The sequence below is a fragment of the Helicoverpa zea genome, chromosome 1, assembly GCF_022581195.2.
Source record: "Helicoverpa zea isolate HzStark_Cry1AcR chromosome 1, ilHelZeax1.1, whole genome shotgun sequence".
Taxonomy (NCBI): Eukaryota; Metazoa; Arthropoda; class Insecta; order Lepidoptera; family Noctuidae; genus Helicoverpa; species Helicoverpa zea.
In genome coordinates, this window is record NC_061452.1 from 15,202,296 (window position 1) to 15,224,990 (window position 22,695).

Sequence of the window (22,695 nt, forward strand, 5' to 3'; positions counted from 1 at the left end):
ACCCTTCAAGTAAACCACTCCAATCAACATTACTAATATCCTTATTTATTTCGTAGTAATCAGCTTTGTAAAAGTTGAGCGGACTCGGAATTTTGCATTTCGAGGTACGTGCTGAATATTTGAATGGTACGTGGACATAAAAGGCAGGATGGTATGTGTCGATGGGCAACAGGGGAACATCAGAAGTGAAAGTTACGCAATGTGCATTACTGAAAAATAAATCCAATATCCGATCGTTGCAATTGGTCAAGTGATTATATTGTTTCATATTATGTTGCGAGCACATGTTTAACAGCTGACGAGTTACGTTAGACGAAGTGTTTGCAGCACATTCCATGAATGAAGTCTTTTTAATCCAGTTTAATTGTGGCATGTTGAAGTCGCCTGCTAAAATTATATTGTCAACATGGGGATCATCAAACATAGCTGAAAGCGAAATAAGGAAATTAATATATATTTCTTCCGACGTATTCGGTGGTATATAAGAAACACATATTAAATTATAACTGTCGCGATAGGAAGGTATTTTAATTATTTTATGCTCAGGCAAAGTTAAGGGGGGTGAAAGTGAGAGGCAAGACGGTCGTAACTCTCTAGAGACTGCTAAAAGGACACCACCGCCGTCTTTTTTCCTGGCAACAATACGGTCACGGTCACATCTAAATACTAGATATCGTTGGTCAATAAACTCGTTATCTAAAATATCAGGCGTCAGCCAAGTCTCGGTGAAAACAATAATATCATATGCATTCGCCAGGATATTCAAATACAATGTATTCATCTTCGTCCTGATCCCTCGACAGTTCTGGTAATAAATAGACACATGACCATTAGCCATTAATTGAGTATATAAATACAAAAGTAATAATTATAAGCAATATTGGCCAGATGAATAAAAAGCGACACATTACGAGCATAGCAATGTAGAACATAGGCAACGCGTCTAGTATGGCATCTGTAAAGGTATTAATATAAGCATAGATATAATTATAATTAAACATTAACAATATAATATGGATCGGCGGCAGCAGCATTAAACTTATTTTTACGCTTAGTTTAACAAATTCACATATAGGACAATTTAAGTAAACAAGAATATGCACTGTAGAAGACAGGTTATTACAATTTATAATAATAACAACAACAGAAAATGCTTCTACGATAAAAACACTATTTAAAACTGGTTTAATTGTTAGTGATATTCTGAGAATTATTCGTTGAGATTTTGTTTGATATGTCGGATTCCGAGCGAATAGCAAAAGTAGCCGAGTCATCCGTTTTTTTGACCAAGACGGTCGCATTCCTAATCCATACAAACTTGAATTTATTGGCATTGGCTGCTTCACGACATTTTCGAAATAAATTCTTATTTCGAAGTGTTAAGTGCTCATTAATGTAAATACGGCATGGTGCACCTGAGAGTCCAATGCGATCGGATGTTAGCCCCTTGGATAGACGGTAAGCGCTTAGTAAATTATCGCGAAGCAAGCGGGACGCAAACTTCATAACAATATTCTTCGGGCGATTATTTTGCGCGTGCGCGTGAGGAACACGATGAATCGCGACCACATCGTTCCTTGCTATAGATATATTTATTGCCGATGCAATTGACTCCAGCACTGTAATCAGGTTTTCACCCCGCTTTTCAGGAATGTTCCCCAGCTCAACGTTACACTGCCTCGCCTGCTGCTCCAGCACGTCTATTTTACTTTCAAGCAGAGACACCGACGACGCCGCTGAGTTCTTGATGCTCATATTTAGATCCGCGATGCACTTCGCATTGTCGACGCAGTTAGCAGAGTTAAAATTTACAGTTGACTTGAGCTCTGACACGACACGAGACAGATCATCATGCTTAGCACTCAGACTTGATATTTCTAATTTTGCTGTAGAATAGTCTGTTCGCAATTCTTTCAATTCACTCTGTATTTGTGAATAGGATGTTGATAGGATATTAAACTCGTCTCTTAAGTTACCAATAGTCTCGCTAATTTTTGAAAACTTATTATTTATATCGGTGCGCAAGTCGCTAATGGTTTTTTTTAGCTCGGCAGATAGATCAGCAATAGCCAGCGTCAGCTCGCAGTCAGGTTGTTTCCTTTTTCTTTGCGTGACATTAGCAACGGTACTAGAGTCTTCTTCTGCGTGCAGATTCGGATTCGACTGGCTTTTATTTGGTGAGCGAAACATATTGGCAAAGTTATTATTTACGTACCCAGACGAGACTATACCGACTTAATTATTCAACGGGTATACACCAAAACGGCGACAGGACAACAGGTATGACACGTCGTAGTACACGTAGATAGCAGTGCGGTAATTCGCCGCGGGGCGTTCAAGTTGCGCTGGCTAAGCGGCTTCACGTGCTACACCTCGCGACGGGCGACCTCAGGTTCGAACCCCAGCGCACACACCTCTTTTTCCGAATCCTCAAACTTGGCCCGTGCAGCTGCGGCCAGCCACTGGACGAAACGAGAGGGACACTGCTCTACAAGTTCCAAGATGGCGCAGACACCATATGGCACACCCCGCAAGATAGCAAGAGAGGCACCGAATATATCAAACGCGTAGAACAAAAATACTTCCAAATAATTTAAATTATAAATTAACTCAGCCCCGACACGACCATGCAGATCAGAACAGCACGTCTGCTCACAGCAAGCAAATGAACTGAACTGAAATATATTTCTGAAGTTGATCCGCTTTCAAAAGTAAAATGTTGTTTGCGCTGCAATTTTAAAACAACGTTGGAGTGGAGACAAGAATTAACATGTAAACTGGAAATACATATTTTTGATGAATCTCCTGGATGAAAGTTTTTACGATGGAAAATATTAACGATACTGGGATTTTAGTTTCAGGTCGAACTATATATACCGCAGAATATGAATAAGAAATACAAATTGTATTATTTATGTCACCTAGTACAAGTTTTTTATCGATTTATTCTTGTACAAGTAGAATATGAAAACGTCAAACTCCATACGAGACTGATATTGAAATGGCAAAAAACGTGGCATGCAACAAAGCAGTGCGCTCGGCTACTTGAGAACAAGCCGACCACTGCACTTGATCGCATAGCCCGAGTCACACGCGAAAGCGATTCCAATAATTAATGTAACCACCGCACCTTGATGAATTCATGTAAATTCCGAGTTTTGCACAGAATACTGTGTTTGTATATTACTGTGTACTACATCGAGATGATATCAAATTAATTTTCTTTGGACAGGCAAACTAATGAAGTAATTAAAATTGTTTCGTGTGGTTCCGAATCTTCAAAAAGTCACTTGTATTTTTGCTTCTACTTCTATCGGTTGTTGACAGTCGACAGTGCTTGGCTAGCTATTCCAAAAAAATATATTTTTCAAAGTTATAGTTCTGAAATATATATTTTTCAATATTAAAGGAGTTTTTTGATTCATTGTACCGTGAAGAGACGCAATAAAAAACAAAGCTACACCTGTTTGTGCAGTATCGCTGTTATGGCACAAATTGCCCACTTTGCTCGAACCATTACATTTTTGAGTGGCTTTAATTGCTTCCGAAGCTGGTGTCGTAATTATAACACAGTTACTTTACACTGCACTGAACTGCAGGATGCTATTCACCCATGAATTTAATGGGGAGCGAAATACACGTTGCTAAAAAAGTAAATATTCAATGCATATTTTTCTGATGTCTAATTTTTATGTGTGGTATTTGCGGTTCTTCTGTGCTTATTATATTTTTCTACATATAATTAATGATAATAAATATGATGATAATAGTCTTTATAAAAAATGAATATTTTTTACAACATTCTCTCATGACTGAAAAATTACGTAAAAGGAAAAATCATTTCGCCAACCATTAAGATCTCTCTCAGACACTGAAATAAAAAAAACATTGACTCATACCTCTAAATGTAACAAAAGTGATACTATAGCACAACATATACATCTGAGGTACAAGTGTAGAGCGGACGGCGGTTTCCGTGGCGCCGAGCGTTGCGCCCATTATACGTTTGAGTGGCTCTAATTGCTTTCCAAGAGGCTCGGAGGCTGGCTCGCGTTAGTTGCACGTTCAGCTATCTACTGCTGAAATTACTCGCCTGTTTATGTACCCTTTGATGATACATGCCCATGATTTTACTCATCGCTCAGCTGATAACGTGGTTAGATACTTATGGTTGGTTGTTTGTTAGCTTTTTCTTTCAAGTTGTATTGTTTTTGGTGGAATTAAAAAACGTAGAAAAGAAAAATATTAAATTAGGTAATTTCTGTGAGGCTGGTAATGAGTGGAGACTGTAGCTAGTCATCGGTATGAGATGTATGTAATGACGTTTTTAGAAGGTTATGTATTCGCAAAAAATACATCTAACTAATATGCACGCAAATGTAAGTACGCAAATGGTGCCTTAGGTAATAGAAACAGCTCGCGATTTTTGACTTTCGTATACAAACTTAATAACCTTGACTAAAATAGTTTAAGTCAAATGATTTCAAGTTATAATAGTAGGTAGTAAATATGTCATGTTGTATTAGCGCGGGAACAGTGAGACGATGAACACGTCAGCACAATTATATCGCGCGGCGACACCCGCATGATTTATAACTGAACTTAACTTACGCACATTTGCATATATTCGTACGCTAATGTATGCGACCCGGAGGCGGCCCCGTAATATGCTTCACAACAATTTTGATGTAGTAAGAAATAAAGATCAACAATTTCAATATGTGACATGAGTTGGTTTACGAGTCTTCCGATCGATTTGGTTTTGTTTTTTCTCGAGGTATAGTTAGATAACTGTGTATTCTAAGCAGATATTTACTTGCGAGATTTACTGGAACGTCAATAAGATAACAAGGCGTTAAGTCCGCCTTTGTACATTGTTTTTTTTGTAAAATGTGTGCAAAAAGTATAATAAATAAAAATAAAATAAAAATAAAAAATAAATAACATCATGTATTCCAAGATTCTCGCCAGTAATCTAGTAATTAACTTTATTATAAAAAATAAAATGCAAATTGTATAATTTATGACTGTAGTATATTTCGGTGTAAAGCCATAAAGCCATGTAATGAGACGCGCTCGGCCGGGAGCTCCTGCGGCTTAAATATTATCATACAAATCGGGCTCAGCTTGTTAACTACACTGCACTTTAAAGGCACCAATAGTGCGTAAGTAATGTGTATTTGCTAGGCCGCCGCCCACACTACTGACCTACTTGCCTAAATTAAACATTATTTCGCAACAACTGGATAGTTCAAAACCGATTTGTTAAGAAAAGGTAACGTGTATGCTTATCATAATTATTAAAGTTAATAACATAGTATTTTCCATTCATAGTAAAAAAAAAAACATGAGATTACTTAAAGCACAAGAAAATATCTCTTAAAACTTCATATGACGAATACGATCTAATGTTTTAACGATGCATGCTTACTATCGACGGTACACAAGTCATAATTCCCCACAAAGTGTACTGTCAACTAAGCCGCTGAGTAGCAGCCATGAGTCGCATTCAAAAAAAGTGCTGTAAAGCGCACTAGTGCTGTAATAACTCTGAACACGGTGTAACAAGCCGTTCTGACCAATAACAGAACGTCTGCCGCTCTAATAAAGGTATAACGTCCGATGGAATCAGAAGCGGCCCATGTTGTAACCGACAGCGGGGACGGCTAACAGCGCCATAACTGAACTCACAACTGGATAGAAGTTGCTTAATGTGGTAATAAGAAAAGCTTAATTAGGATGACGGTTATTGTAATAGCATGTAATGATCATTTTAAAAATCTAAGGTCTGTTTCACAATTTTGCGATAGAATTATTTGATAGTTAATCGGTACGTCGCCGTCGTTTTATGTCATTGTTAAATTGATACGATAGTTAGGTAATCAGGAGCCAATAATAATGAAGTTAAACTATCATCCGATATTTGTATTCTGTCTTGGCTTCAAGTAAAAAGAAAATAATCATGGCATCCTTATACAGCATGATCTGAACTATTAAGATGGTCATTAGTATAATTGGAATCGTTAATCGCTCTCATTTGCTCCGTGTACCAGCCGACACTCCCTTTATACCGCACGTAGTGATAGAAATTGAGTAGTGTTGCGTAATTGGTGCTCCCAGTAATTACAGACCGGGGCTACCGTTAAATATTACGCGTTGTACGCACTGTGTACCTCCACTCGGTATAACAGGAGGCGTCGAACAACGCTAAAGGTGGGACGAAAAATGCGTGAAAGGAGGTCAAAATATTAATGGCCGATTTATTGGTCAGTTGGGCGAACGTTTAAGCAGTATTAAGGCCGATATTGCTTTTTAGATTTATTCAATGGGATATAATGCCGGACGCCCGCCTCGCTGATGGTGTAACACAACGTGGAAATATCGAAAATGTTATTTTTATTCTTTCTAAATTGTTTCTAAATCCTTCTGCAGTGCGAGTTGGTGACTCGACATTGTGGAGTCGACGCGAAGTTTTAATACATGTTGATAGTTATAGTTGCGCTTGTGTATGCTCGCTGACTTTAAACTACTTTGATGTGGAAGTATTACTTGTTCCCTACTAAATAATGCACGAACAAAATTTAGTCCTTTTCGCGGAACAACTATAATCTGGAACGGAAATCAGGGAATAGCACACATGCCTTGTTTATCACAAATTAAATAGGTTCCTTTGAGCTTCACGTGAAGCGGGTAAGTACATCGGCGTGACTGGTAATCTCTTTGCGTTGTCGTCTGGGTGACCTCCGGCCTCCTCAGCCGTACAAATAGGAGCCACAGCGAAAATCCAATTATTTCGCAATAATTCTATTGAGCTTAAGACTTTTGCGCTTCTGACTTTTATGAATGTTCAATATTTTCCAGCTTTGAGTTAAATAATTGTAAAAATAAAATGCGATGGAGACTTCTCAATAGGTATATAGGTAATCTTGTAAGTCGTAAGTCTTTAGAAGGTTTCATATAAATGTTTTCGTATGAAATACCTAGTTCTACAGTCATAATATACAACTTAGCAAACGTATGTATTTTTATATTATATACTATATATACTTCCCTGCCGATTTCGGCTATGGTGACTGCTTTCAGTTATCATTGATGTATTTCTAAGGAATAGTTGTCGTAACTTTGTCACAAAGGCTGTAAATGAAGTTGTGTTCCTGTCAATTTGGCTTGACTTCGTAAATTCCATTGTAAAAAGAAGTATGCGGCCGTGGCACGGGGACGGCACGGCGACGGCACGACTCTGGTCGTTTAATGTAAACGTCAGTCACGGCGGAAATCCGTAATTTATTTTGTCAACAATCGTAGCAGACATGCCCGTTTTCAGATACTCTGGGCTCACTGATTTCTAATTAAATTGTTATTCAAAATATACACAAAGCCTGTGCCTACATGTTTTAGGGAGTCCAATAAAAATACATTTTAAATAATTATTCAGTTTTAATCAAAGTATTTACATACCTATATATTTAAGTTTAGCGATAACTATTATTTCAGCCTGTCATAGCAGTTACCAAACTATAACCCAGAATAATATCATCACATAATTAACACTAAGTTAAGTCGAAGTTGAGCACTGAATCAAGATAGACGGTGTTACGTCGACGTCCCGCGAGCGCCGGCGCCGGCGAGTTCCCAAACTAATTAAAATTATAAACACGGCCGTGTAATCTCGCCGCCAGTGATTTGATTACGTCATAATTCCGGCAAGAAAGGGCTCGCGATGAATTTACTGCACAGCTACAGAACAAGTTTGTCTGAGTTGCGAGTCCTTGTATCAGCGGTGTTGATGTGTTGCGGCGAAGTACGCCAACAAGCCGAACAAGTTTTAAAGCGGGGAAATCTCTAGTGTGTTCTTTTACAGTTGCGATTATTTACTATCGAAAAGTCACAACTAAGCAAAAGTTATAGTAAGTTGTTCCCTCTTATATTTGAACTTATTTTCAATGAGACTTGTGCAACCAGTTAAAAAACATTAGAAGAGTTTTGCGAAATGAAACCATGATTTTACATTTTATGCATAGAAAATGTTCGTACAGCAAAATCAATATTTGATGCATTGTCAGCAGCGATAAGTCTCACAATGGATCGGGCTCCTGCAAACAGAGGAATGGCTTTTTATTTTCACTCTTATTTTTATAAGTGTAGAGTGGAAAATGCCAGAGCAATTAGTTTTAGCGTCCATTATTCTCGCTCGTACAACTGGGAATGTTCCCCAAATGCCCGGCCCGGCACGAATGCGCCAACACGTCAGCTTGGCTTAAATATTTGTTTTAATAACAAAACTGTTTTTTCCCCAGAATTGGACCGAATTTTTGTTCAAATAATATGAATTTTGTAAAGAGATAAATTTTATTTGTAGAAGTTGTGGAAAATATTCGGAAATAGCAAACTAGTTTTTACTATTAAATTGCGCAAACGTTAAAATTCATCCGTTCCATATTAAGCATAAAGGAATTTGAAACTTAAACGATACGAACTTTATTTGTGTAGCGTGTGGTTATCGACGTCGCTTCGCGTCGTCACTAGTGGCTGCGTGCCGGGGGCCCATTACTCTTCGTCGCGTCGTGACGGAGGACACTGGACCCTCTGTAAATCCTTATTATAATTTGGACTTCGTGGTGACAATATAAATGGAAGTTTATAAGTCGCACAAAATGTCTTCTTTTATATGGTTGTAAATACAAGTTATGCATTTTTAGGAGCACAGGAAAAAAAAATTAATGGGATCTTTTCGCGCATATTGAAAAAGTTTGTTGAGAATATAGATGATAGTCGCGGGTGCCAACAGCTCCCCATGGAGTTGATGAAGAGGAGGACGGTCCAATGTGCGCTCTTAAATTCTCTACATTACTTAGGTGTTACTTATTTCATATTTATCACGTAGGTACACTCTATCTCCAAGCGAACTATAAACAATTAAGGCTCAGCTATTGTGAATTTCAGGCAGTTGCTGAGCTGAACAAGATTCGGGCTTGTTAACGTGAAAATAGTCGGGGACATAATACGATTCAAAACTACATCGTAATGGGAGTAAAGTAATTAATGGAAACTAACTCGTAGAATTTAATTAAATTGAAATAATTTAATGTTGACAGAGGCTTTCCAGTGATATAGGTCGCGCTGAACAAAACACAGCTGTAATAATTGGTAGGAATTAATTAAACTGGCGCGCAGTACCTCATTAACATCTCGCAGCTCACCAGTAAATACGTGTGTGCTATCCTCTCTACACGTCGAGCCAGACGTTCTCTGAGTTCGTTCTAACAGTAAACAACAATACTTACACGAATCGACCACGCAAGGCACTAAACTATGACTTTAATCGTTTATTTCTGTGTCAACTTAAGTCACAAGTCGTAAGGACCTCTTCGGGTATCCAGATAAAAAAACACGTACCCCGTCAGTTTCTTTAGGTTCTATACCAAAACCTGCGAAAATGTTTTACTATGAAGATTTCAGACAAGCAAACCCTTCTATACCTATTGCAACTCTATAATTACAACTCAATTTTATAACTACTACTAACTCACTATTTCGAGCCTATTGTTATAATGTTTTACATTAAGTTATGCCAAAACAACCTTCAGGCGCCCGGAGGAAGCCTACCAATTTAATATTCGAAATTATTTTGGCTCAAATACATTTAGTTATTACCCTAAAGGCATCGACTCTTTTACCTTTCACATTCGTACTCGTAAAGTTTAATATTGGAAAGCAAACGAAAAATCTCCCGCGAAACGCGGAGAAATCTGGCATATTAAGAATTCACCATCAAATTTCGCGCATTCCCGGCCTGCCCAATACCCGACCGCTTTAGCGTCTAGACCTATCATTCCATTCCGCCCGAAATTCCACTTAAAATCCTAATATATCGCACAATGGTTTTGGCATAACTCTAGGATTCCAGCAGAACAATTTAAAGTTAAACAGAGCCAGTAATATTATATGACAGCGGGCGCGAGTGGTAGCGTCGCCGCGTAGGCTGGCGGGACCGCGCTCAACACTTACTTTTCATTTACCACGGGCTAATTACTTCAAACATCTTTTAGATTTTTTCTTAATTAATAATAATATTAAGAAAATTACTCATTAATAAGGGTCCTTGAAGAAGTAAATTTGGATTTAATGGAAAGCCTTTTACATTTTACCTGCTTAACCTGTTATGTATAATCTATTGAGGCATTTGTGAAACGTGCGTCCAATTAAATCCAACGAAATAAAAGAATCAGCTTTATTTGCAATCATTCATGTTATTAATTGATCATATTATTCATGTCAAATGGATCCCATAGAATTTCAATGCAGGAATATAGGTAGCGAATAGATACATACAATCGGGCAGTTCGGCACAAAACGCGGGGCAATCTGCGGTTACACGGCGGCAGGCGATTAATCGTGCCGGACGCGGGAGCCTCGCAGATATAGGTACAAAACAATGTTTGCCAAATAGATTGTTAGAAAAAAACTTGACGATTTACGCTCACAGTGACGCCTGAGCACGAGATATGCTGGAATGTACCGCCAGTGCTTCACCGGCGGCAGGCAATCTGTGGTTCTACGCTGGTATTAATGATACAAGCTATTTTTTTGAATATTTCAGTTACCTGCACAACAACACAGTACTCAGTAATAAGAAGAAAACTTCGCCAGGCATGAAACTAGTATCAATAGTACGATAGTCTAGTTGAAACGTTTTCATAATCTTGTTAGAAGTGTTGGTTAATGTCGGCAGTTTGGAGCCGGTCGCAGTGTTTAGTGTTTGAACGTCAGCCAAGCAGCGCCACGTGCTCGCATACATTCAGCTGAATGGCACTGACTGACGTAATGACCGCGCGCCGATAGCTGAAGCTAGTGCGAAGCGCTCTACATACTACCTACAGCTAATTTATTATTTGATGAACTATGCTACTTTTGTAATATCTCAAACATTAGGCACTATAGAGAAGCCTACACGTGTTATCTATCAATTATTAGTATACTACTGTTTGAGGAAAATTAAATGATTATTGTTCGAATCTTGGTAGGAACTCACTAAGTCTCTATAGGACTGACTAAAAGTTGAATAGCTTTTTTGCAGTCAGTTATTCGTAAAGATAAAGATACTTTATTTTGTAAAACATGGTACAAAGCATAGGTGTTATAAGTAGTCGTAGCAAAAGTTCTTTCTACATTTATACTGCTTTAGTTTCGAAATCCTTTTGAAACCCATCCACTGCGTTAGTTCGATAGGAAAATATAGCTGAATGTGTGATAGTCGATATGAGTGTAACGCGTCGACATCAGTGGCTGGCATGCACCGCGTCAGTGCGGCGTGAGCGTCTACAAAATGCCAGTCACGGGAGACGCGCTCAGGCACTGCGCTGAGATACTGATGCTGCTGCACCATTTTATGCTTATTACTTTTTCGGTTGGCTTGTCTTTCTACCATATGTATGTTTTGGATAAATAATCTTAATATGTAGGTATCATATGCAATGTTCACAGAACTGCTGAAAATGTAATAGAGCAAGGTATGTTCAATTCTTAACACTTGGTGGTAGGTAAATACAGTAATGCTACACTGCTCTTTAAGTTTCACCAGATCTTAAACCCAAATGCAAGACTAAGCTCTATTGGCAATATGTATATTCCCCCAGTTGTAACGAAACAATTTTGAAGGGACGTATTGACAGAGTTCGTATAATGGCTGATGCTTGTAACTCTTTGAGAGTACACCTGAACAAGTAACAAAACAAGCCATCGCATCGCACAAAACATACATCAACATAATAGCGAGCAAAAACGTTTTCCAAAACAACATTTGTAACAGGCGTGCTCCGCGTCAACAATGCTACAATGGCTTGTAATCTGGCACCCGGTAACACAGTGTCGTATTGTGTTTGCACTTCGGAACGGCGAACCGTTCGCACTGAATTTAATAAAGGAGTAAATCCGACAGACATCGTTAATGTTGGAATGGGAGCCTTGAAAGAGGATTAGAGGTCCATTCACTGCTCTAATTTGACTCCTTGTTATAGACGATTGAAGTGGGACCTGGGATTGGCTCCTCCACCAAAATTATAAGAATTCTCCAGAGAGCTTTCATCCCCGTGTTACTTGTTTTCACAAATCGTCGAGATTTTTTAAACTCGCGTAAAAACAATGTTCACCAATTGATGAATTGATAATAGACAACAATACTTTATCCTGTTACTATATTGCTATTTTACACAATTTTGTAGTTACAAAACAAAACATTAACAAATGGAACAACACTTTTCAAGCAAATGTTTTTTTTAGATATTGAATTTGCATCACTTTGTTTTTGGAATAAATTGACGATAAACATAGATAAATTCTTATTTTTATACTTCTCTCTTATACATATGCCTCTTGACCTATTTCGTTGGGCAAGGTATGCGAAATCAATTTTACTTGAAGGTGTACACTCGTGAGGCTCTTAGAATTTCCTTATTATTACGTTTCCGAGTCACGCGTGTGTAAGAGCCCGAGCGACACCGGAGGAGGACTCACGAGACACGATTATTGGAACTTCGGAAGCATTCGGAAACGCTCGGCTTGGATCGGTTACCGTTACATTTTTAATTCGAAATCCTTTTAGGCAATGCGTTGCGTACGTATGGTATTTGTAATGAATTTTTCATAGGTTTATTTTGGGTTTTCAATGGAATTCGATAAACATTTTTAGCTGAAAATTTAATAAAAGTACTTTTCCCTATCCAGTTACCGGGTATTTAAATTATTCGCACAATTTTAACACTGCCAAACAGTGTATAATATAGGAGATTACTATGTATTTGAGGCTGAAAAAGTATTTTATATATCCGAAACAGACCTGAGGCTTTAACATGGAAGGAGCATTAGCCTCCTGCGATTTGACGATGAAGTAGAAAATGTCTTACTTGTGGTTATAATTAGAGGTATGAACTACTTATATTTTGGATGGAAGCAGACGAATCCATAGCTATCAAGTAAGTGATCAAATTGGAGTGTCGAGCTGATTTCTGTTGACAGAGGTTGCGCAAATAATCACGAATATTATTTCTCATTTGAGACAGACTTAGTCCCAAGTTATTTTTACTCCATTCCTCTTCACTCTTTATTTTTTATAAAAAATATTCCACACCAATATGAGCCCCCACTTCTTTCGTAATTAAATTTCGTCTAAGAAACTGTTCGTGGGGAGGGTATCAAAGCGTCCTCGCCGATCTGGTATTAATGAAGCCGTATCTATCTTCGGGTAATAAAGTTAGATTACAGTCATTGTAAAGCCGCTTTGCTCGGATCCGTACTCAGTTAATATCGAGCCTCTCAGCCTACATGAGCATCGGAAATCGATATAATGTGATAAAAAGTATTATTATTATATTCATGAACTTTTATGGGCTCGTAATCTGAGCAGGTTATTTATTTTGCGAAAAGTCTGTCTTCTTAAAGAAATTCTTAATGAAAAATTCTCGCACATTCGATATGAAAATAAGTTTTTATATATGTAGGTAATCAGTATTTGCATCATTTGGGTGAGCAGCTTTCTTTAGGGAACATAAGTTACACAACCCGAAAAAGGTCTGTAGAAAACAATACAAAATGTAATACGCAGAACAAAGTAAAAAAGAGACGCCAATTAAATGAATTAGAGCCATTATTCCAGAATGAACACGTCACAAGGCTTTATGGAACACCGTTTTTCCGCAGCGAAGCGCAGTAAATGTAAAGTGTGAAATATTTAATAAAATTCGGCGTATCATGTTTGATATTCGAAACGAATGAAAAATACCGGCCATTTTTTCCGGTGACTACCGACGTGTGACAAGGACGGCGTGTGACCGCTAAACAGGTAACACCAGTATACTAACTTGTAAATAAAAGCATATTAAAGAAAACGAATTAAATGTCTAAGATATAACATTTAACTGCTGTTAGCTTCGGAAAAATCTTAGAACACGTTGTCACACTGCGTGAGGTACTTATTGAAAACTCGATGTAAATAATTGTTAAAACTTAAGTAACAACAGAAAGCTGTTGTGCTGGTTTGACATTTAGGCACGCTCAAATTACAAGGTTTAAACTTTTCCAATAAACATGGTTTGGAGGAGTGTACCTTCTGCGTGTGAGTGTTGGCTGTTAGCATGGTAGTGTCGTGGCGCTCGCCGGCGGGAGCTGGCGCGGCGCCAAATCGCGCATTGGCCCATATAGGCCATTACCTACGTACCATTGTCACTAATTGCCTTTATAGCCTGTTGTGACACCCAGCCTACATATAGCTTAACATTTTCAAACGAACAATTAATTTTTAACCGACTTCCCAAAAAGGAGGAGGTTATCAATTCGGCCGGTATGTTTTTTTTTTTTTTTTTTTTCTATGTATGTACATCGATTACTCCGAGGTTTATGGACCGATTTACGTGATTCTTTTTTTGTTCGACTCGGAATAGCTGCCAGTTGGTCCCATAGTCATCAGGTCAGGATCTGATGATGGAAACCCTGAGAAATCGAGGGCAACCTTCGAAAGTTGTAGGCATACATAGGGTAAAAACTTGATACTCAGGTGTACGCCTAAAAGCACTATTCAACAGTGAAGATTTGGAGCTGATCTGATGATGGAAACCAGAGAGGGTCGAGGGAACTCGACAACTGAATATGTAAACTACCTCGTGTTTGGGCTTAAATTATTTGTATTGACAAGACCTTTGCAACAGTGAAGGTTTGAAGCTGACCTGATGATGGAGACCAGAGAAAGTCGAGGGAACTCGACAACTGAATATGTAAAATACCTCGTATTTGGACTTATATTCTTTGTATTGATGAGAACTTCCCACTTGTATGGATAGTGACAACTATACGTATCACTGAAAAGCTTTAAATAAAAAACTTTTTTACAAAAAAATTAAACCGACTTCCCAAAACACTAAAAAGCAAAAAAAAACTATTTTTAGGTGCATCGGCCTAGAAGTCGGTGGCAAAATTAACTTAGTAACATCCATTAGACACCGAATTCTAGGCCGATGCAACTAAAAATAGTTTTTTTTTGCTTTTTAGTGTTTTGGGAAGTCGGTTTAATTTTTTTGTAAAAAAGTTTTTTACTACTGACAATCATTTTATTGGATCACTAGCTGTTGCCCGCGACTTCGTTTGCGTGGGCAATATAGAATTTCCAATTTTCCAATTTCGTTCATTTAATCGATCATTGCTCATCCCCCGTAGGTGATAGCGTGATAATATATAGCCTATGTGTTGAACCGGCCCCCAGGTAATAGTCATGCAAAATTTGATTTAAATCCATGCAGTACTTTTTGAGTTTATCCGGGACAAACATACAGACAAACAGACATACAGACAAAAATTCTAAAAACTACATATTTGGGTTCAGAATCGATTATGGATCACGTGAGACAGATCAAGTATTCTTTAAAAAAAATATTCAATGTACAGTTTTGACTTTCCTATCATTTTATTATATGTATAGATTATGCTTATATTTTCACCTTCACAAAATTTAATATTATTATTCATTTAACCTAGTTCTTAAAACTGCGGTTCGTGACCTTTTAAATTAAAATCCTATCGGACAGTAAATTATGAGCGTGTTTTGTTAAAGCAGTCGCGAGCTCAACAGATCCCACTTGTAGTTTGTAAGGATGTCCCAGATTTACCTCCGAGTACTACAGAAAACGTGGCCTGAATAACTTCTTCTTATTTAACATAATAAAGATTGACATTTCAACTATTTTCCAGTTTCCAACTTAATTAATTCTCTGTTAACAAGAGGTTATGTTCCAAGACGCAATAATTCTCCTGGTGTCTACAAAATGTAAACAAGTCAATAAAAAAAACTCAGTAACCTTAAGAGTAATTTTCAAAGTACATATGATAACTCACGTCACAACCAATATTCAGCTTAACTGAAATAAAAGAAGAATCGTTGAGATGTAAAGTAGTGAGGCTTCTCGAGCAGGTGCTCGTATTGCTCGAGTGGTGGCAGGCAGCTGGTGGCGGCTTGGAGGCGCGCCAACAGCTTAGCGGCTACCAGCAGGAGGAGTAACCAGCCACTGAGCGATGTATAGGGTATATGCCGCGATTGTTGCACACTGTTATGACTCCTTAGACAAATGTTGTTCCTTCAATATCGTTGAAATTCATCTGTTTGCCCTGTATCAGTTGACTTACATTCAACGGTGTGTGTCACCTAATTGTGTGATTAGGATACGCGTTATCATTTCTGGAATAAAACCTGTTTCTGTAGGCGACTCGCAATTAACAATACTCATTGATAATTAGGATCGCTGGGGCACAAAAACAAATTAATTTCCTTTATTTACACAATCCATTCGGAGCGCGTTTCAAATAAGTTAAATCAACATTTTGGAGCCGTGTGACGCTCCCCCCCCCCCTCCCTCCCTCACCGGCAGGTCGCAGGCGTGCGTATGCGAGGCATCCCAATGAACCGACACGTCCCGCTTTCATTAACTGGAAACTGGTGTTTTTTCATACGACACGCCAGGGATTTATCGCTGGAACAAATTAAAACTTCCAATATTTCGATTGATGCCTTCCTGTACAGAACGCTGTTAAATCGAGTTGCCGGAAACGAATTACTCGAGCTGTCGTAAATTTTGGATAATGGTAATTAAGCGCGGCCTCCGGTAATTGCAGTGAATGCAGCAGCTGCAGTATGTTCCGGCACAACTTCACTACGAACAAATCTTTAGTGCGCAAATGTTTGAGCGTTTGTATTTGTACTGTAATCAAATTTTAAAATAAGCTCAAACTAGGGCAAGCGTTTATAAAAACGGACGAAAATGGGTTAACCGAATCACCGGACAATACGCGAATACGCAAAGCTCGAGTGCAGTGAAGTGCGGTCGTAAAGCGGAATGGTACGACACTACGACACTGCTGTATGTTACAGAAATGTCAAAAGTTCCATATTCTACAGACAAGTTTCCAGTTAATCCACTATTTGTATGTAACTTACTACACGTATTTACAAAGAAAGGTTTCACATACATAAATTATTACTAAACTATTTCATACATCGAGAGATCAACACGCATTCTATTTATCTCCTAGGAAATGTCATATAAATTGATAGAGATAATTTTATTTGTCTCATTTAAACAAAAGACTGAACCTTCTACAATAAGCTTGCGGGGTGTCAGCGTCCAGTCGCATCAAAGGGTTTATACGCGGTCCGGTCGGACGTTATTGCCCAGCGGACGGTTTGTGACGTCACAGCCGCACGGAACGTTTGCTCGTTTATCTTTGATACTTGAGGCGGCTCATAAACGGTCACGTCATCATTAGCTCCACCACCAATGGCAACACTGCTACACTGAATCATTTAGAATTTCACATTATAAAGAGAAAAGTGACGACGATTTAGAGTACGCGGTTGTATCCAATTCAGGTATTAAATAAATACATTATTTTAATAAAAAAAATACGTTTTGTGCCATTTTTAATAATATTATTTTAGTATAAGCTCACTATACAATGTGAATTTTACTTGATGATAGAAATGGGATACTTGCTACTGTTGGTCGATTTTATAACTTTCAGAGATTTTAACTCCCCGAAGTACTCATCTGAAACGCGACACACTATTGGGTTTATTGGATACCTCAAAATACTAACAAGTGAATTATAAAATAGTCCAGTTTTCACCGTTACAATCAAGATACAAAACATCGTCTTGTGGTAAATAAATTGTAAGCAAACCGTGCTGTCTCCAGAGTCGCGAATTCCTCTCAGATATCTTCCACAGTCGACACTCGTTGCGTGCCTGACTTCTAAGGCAATATTCTTTTTGATTTCCTTCTATTTTGTTACATTCTTCACAGTAAGTTAACTATCTTAAAAATTGTGATAGAGAGACAAACAAATGCGAAAAAAATCTAGTATGTCATCATCTTATTTGTTTTTACTTGATATTAAGGTATGATACCTGAACATCAGTTGCCCCATGGTATTTGCTTCAGGTTTGTATGATTTTGTGAAGGACTTGCTGTACAGAATCAACAATGATTGCATATTTTGCGAACAAAAATAAATGACCGTTGAAGGGTTTGTTAAGAGTTCTACTCTTACATCTCCATTATAACCGTAAAAACGAAAGATTTACAAATTAAACAGGTCAAGAAAAGAAAACAAGACATCGATCAGCAGCGAAATCCCCAGTAATGAGCGCACAACTTACAGGATTACCGTTGTTCCAGCATTTGTCGCGCGGCACCGAGCCTGCACCGCGCCAACTATCTGCAAACAATCTGACGCCTCCGTACCGGACCTTTACGTTAAGGCTTTATTGGAAATTGTAAATTTTATCGTAATTTGTTTTTGTTTTCTTCTTCACCAATCCTATTCTCTTCGTCGAGTCTCCAGTGTCCTATAGATCTACATCTAGTACCTTAAGAAGTTTAAGATATATACTCTTCCAAAGCAACGTCTAAGATGCATACAGAAGTACCAAAAGACATAAAGTATCTAAATCTCACAAACATCTATGACTTGGTATATGACGATGAAGCTTGAACATTTCCCACAAATCGCTTATAACGTTCTTTGGAAACAAACGACCGCATCACTTTAACAATTTTGTTTACAATCTGTGCGTCTATCGTCTATCGGCAGAGCGAGACGTGTCGATAGGTAATAACGTGTTGATCCCGCAACGCGAGTCTTTGTCGAGGTTTGCATTACCGGGCGACGGCCGGGGACCGGGAAATACCCGGCTTTATCATATGCGGTGCACAAGTGATTGTCGTAGACAGGAATCTAATGAAAACCGCCTTTTATAACGCTTTCTATTGCATTTTGTAACGAAGTCTATACTATACATTATTAATTATTTATTTTTGATTAGCTTCTTAGGAAGGTAATTTCCTCATTATAAACCAATGTTTAGCTGAAACTTGATCATAATTATAAATGATAAGTAGGTATTACATATGTTAAGTAAATTACTACAATCAATCATAATTAACATCTCAACATGGCGCTGATAATGAGATGATATGGCTAATTAATATTAATTTACTCATTAAAAATATGGTGCGAAGTTAAAGCTTCTAGGAAAATGCATGAGCAGTTGTCACGAGTTGGATCTACGCAAATAAAGTTTCTTTTAAGTACCTACACACAATGCTATGTATCATTATGCCTACAATAACGTGAGTAACGTGACAAATTATATTATTCAGGCTGAAGACTACAGTAAAATCTTTCATCTAAATTCTAACCTTTTCCTATTAATCCCAATGTAATTTGAAATAGTCTTGGAGTAAATCTGGCGGGTAGCTGCGACCCGTCGGCGTCGAGCGTGTTAGGGACAAACGGTTTGACGGACATTAGTCGCCGGACAGGTAATAATGGCGCCGTGAGCCCGGTCGCGCGACCCAACATATCTACATTGTACGCCGAAAGGAATGACTTACTGCCTTTAAAGTTTTACGTATATTTCTTACTTGGAATCTAGTAGGTATCCCATTTTCTTTTATTACTTGTTATAAGTTTTATTTTTTCTTTTGGCTACTTTAAAGAAGTTAATTAAAACGCCTATCTATGTATTATTTTATGAACGTGCTTAGATTAAATAATGTCTAAGCTAATTTTAGCTAGCTTAATTATAGATCTCGACCCTATTAGTAAGTTGTTATTAACTTTGTAGAAATACCTTCTCCCTAGAAACAAGTGTAGGTACAGGTATAGAATACTTAAGTCGTCATATCTCACTATTTTACGTCGTCTAAAACGCAACACGATGAGAAACGCCTATCGAATGTAAACGAATCTGTGTTGTCTACTCTTTATCGTGAACGTATTCCGTCTGATTGATCGCAATCCGGTTTGATCCGGCGCCTCACCTCGCCGCCGGTAGCCGGAGCGGCCCGGAACGGCGCGGAACAAACAATTGCTAAAATCCAATCAACAGACAAAGGACAGTTTTTCTCGGAGCACAATTGTATCCGGCGATACCCGCAGGGGTGCTAAGAGATCGCCTTTACTCTCATCGCTTGCTGCTTTATTTGCTGGAATATGTTCTTTCTGTTTTGATTTCTATTCTTCACAGTTATACAGATATAGACCCGTACGTACCATACTCATAGTAACAACATTCAGGCAGGTGTGTTGACCAGGTCAATAATTGTACGATGCCAATTTCAACGAATGCATAGACTTTTCACAGATATCATAATTTCAGTCAAATTATTTTGTTAGATTTTCTACAAGCTATTATATAACTTCTTGCAAGTTCGCTAACCCTGAAATACGTGCAGTCCACAGCAGAGCGCCGCGGTGCCAATTCGTCAAAGGGCGGGTGTGCCGCCGCGTCAGCACTCCACTGCATTTGAATTGCAGCCAGAGGAACATTGCCCAAAGGGTATTGACAGATTTCACTCTCAGGTTATTCCTTTATTGTAAAAGACGACGAAAACTTGCTGTATTTACATTGCAATAGTTTGAAAGCAATTAATTTAGGTATGGTTGGCAAGTGCTTTGTGATATTAATCATAAGTTCGTTCGGCCATTCAGAGAATGCGTTCCTGACACGTCGCGATTGAACTGACGACGTAACTTTGCAATGGCGTTGCAGTTACGATAAAAATATTTTTGCTGGTTGTTTACCGTTTTAACAATTGAGGAGCATTAAAACAACATTATTATATCAATAATCAATGAATGTTATAATTTTGTGCCAAACTGAGTGTCAAATAACTTGGTAAACAATATTTTTCTAAATCTATACTGCGCTATTACAAGGTTATGTCAGCGGTTTATATTTTGTAGTGCTGTGCTAAAAATAACAGGCAAGTATCGTAATCTGTTCTTATACAGTTATAATATAAAATAATACGTTTTGATTTTCTTTTTAAGAATTGGAAAATAATGGACTATAAGACTTAATTATAACGTTTATGAAATATAAAAATAAAACTATGACCAAACCGCATTTTTATACTTAGATTAAAAATGGTAACCCCAAATGGCGTTATGGGCCGCCATTTTGTGACGCTAAAACAGTCGTCCGTTGTCGTTTCGTGCGCATAGACCACGTTTTTCAAGTGTTTTCGATCTGTTTTTATTTGATTACCCGGCTTTTGTTAGACCGAGATATCAGGATTGATTCTGTTATTGATAATAATATAATTATACATGTAGGCGAAGATGATGATGAAGACACCACCTCCTCAAGCAAATCGGAGTCTGATTAATATTCTGTTCGCACATTCAATTCAATGTACTTGTAACAAAGAATAAATAAAACAATTTTATTATATGAATATTACCTTTTTTTGGTTTCCACTTAAATAACTAAAATATAAAACAAATGATTCCGCCAATTTAAAACGAAAATAATCTTAAAATAATGCGGCGGTTCATTTTGAAGGAACGGTAACGAACTCAGTGTTATGTTGTGCCCATCACTAGTCGTGACTAACTGATAGGTGTCAGGAACGCATTCTCTGAACGGCCGAAGTATAAGTTTTCTCAACTTCTACACAAGCGAATTGCGCAAATAAAAAACTTATAAGCACAGCAAAGTTAGAGTTATACCTGCAGCGACAGCGTAAAATATGTATAAAGCGCAAGCGTTACAGTGAATACCGTGCGATCCCATTGTGTGCAACTTTGCGACTAAACAATTTGCAAGCCAGCAGAAGTCGCCGATACAAATGTTGAATGCTGAACACGTAGAGGACGCTGGTCCGCGCTCCTGGCGCATTCAAATGCACTCACAATGCGCACCCGCCGTGTATTGTGCTCCGCTGTGCACTCAAATTGCGGACGTCCTGCGCGCTCCTTGTTGCCGTTTTGTGGACATTTAATATCGTTTAGGTGTCAATACCACGATTTGAAAACGTCTTCAACTTACTCTAATATTCACGTTTTATTGTGTATTTTGGTGGCGGTGTTGTGCTACAGTCTATTGAACTACAGTTTAGATACAAATGTTTCATTCATAATTTGACAGACACTACAATAGCTGATTTATGGCAAATATTATTTAATATACTCGCACATTTTGATCAAATGCCTTTGTTGTATCAGATATATTACGTTGATTAATTAATTTAGTGGATTTACTGCATGCACAGTGACCCGAATAGCGTGCAATCCGCACGTAACACCGCTTTGTAGTACAGATATATGCGTATGGCCGATCCGCAATAATTCCACGTTCGAGTGGGCAGCGCGTTAAACACAGCACTCGCGTGCTTCGAGTGCCCTTATTGATTTTAGATTAATTACCGCGCCACAGACACCCAGATTTGAGCCGCTCGCGATCCTTTTCATTTGTACGTGGACCGCCGATATTTTGATGAAATCTAACCCGTTATGTAATGTTGGATGAACACGTGCTGTATATATGTTACCGTAAGATTACAAACATCGTTAGATTACAATCTATCTCGAGAGATTGTAAACTGTCGAATTATTGTGAACCGTAACATCTGATTGCAATTTAACGCATTATTTTTCGCTATATTATAATCTATCGATGAGAAATTGTCAAATTGTCAACTGTCCGAAAGCTCTCTCTGATTGGTCAGTCTTTTTGTAAGATGGACCAATCACGACCAGCCGTTCTGTTCCCATGGAGTTCCCGTAGAGTTAGGAATGAAATAGAGGTGTCAGTTAAATAAAATAAATGCTCTTCAAAAATTCTTCAAGTATTAAATTTATATAAAAATA

General features: G+C 38.1%; 1 protein-coding gene across 1 annotated transcript in view; it reads right to left on the reverse strand.

The window, feature by feature from the left end:
* Positions 1 to 2,190, reverse strand: part of LOC124629657 (Down syndrome cell adhesion molecule-like protein Dscam2) — a 114,953-nt gene extending 112,763 nt beyond the window's left edge. The window contains exon 1 of the mRNA XM_047163170.1: positions 1,638 to 2,190. Within this exon, the coding sequence (XP_047019126.1) occupies positions 1,638 to 2,190 (553 nt within the window). The remainder of the gene's footprint in view (positions 1 to 1,637) is intronic.
* Positions 2,191 to 22,695: the final 20,505 nt, after the last annotated feature.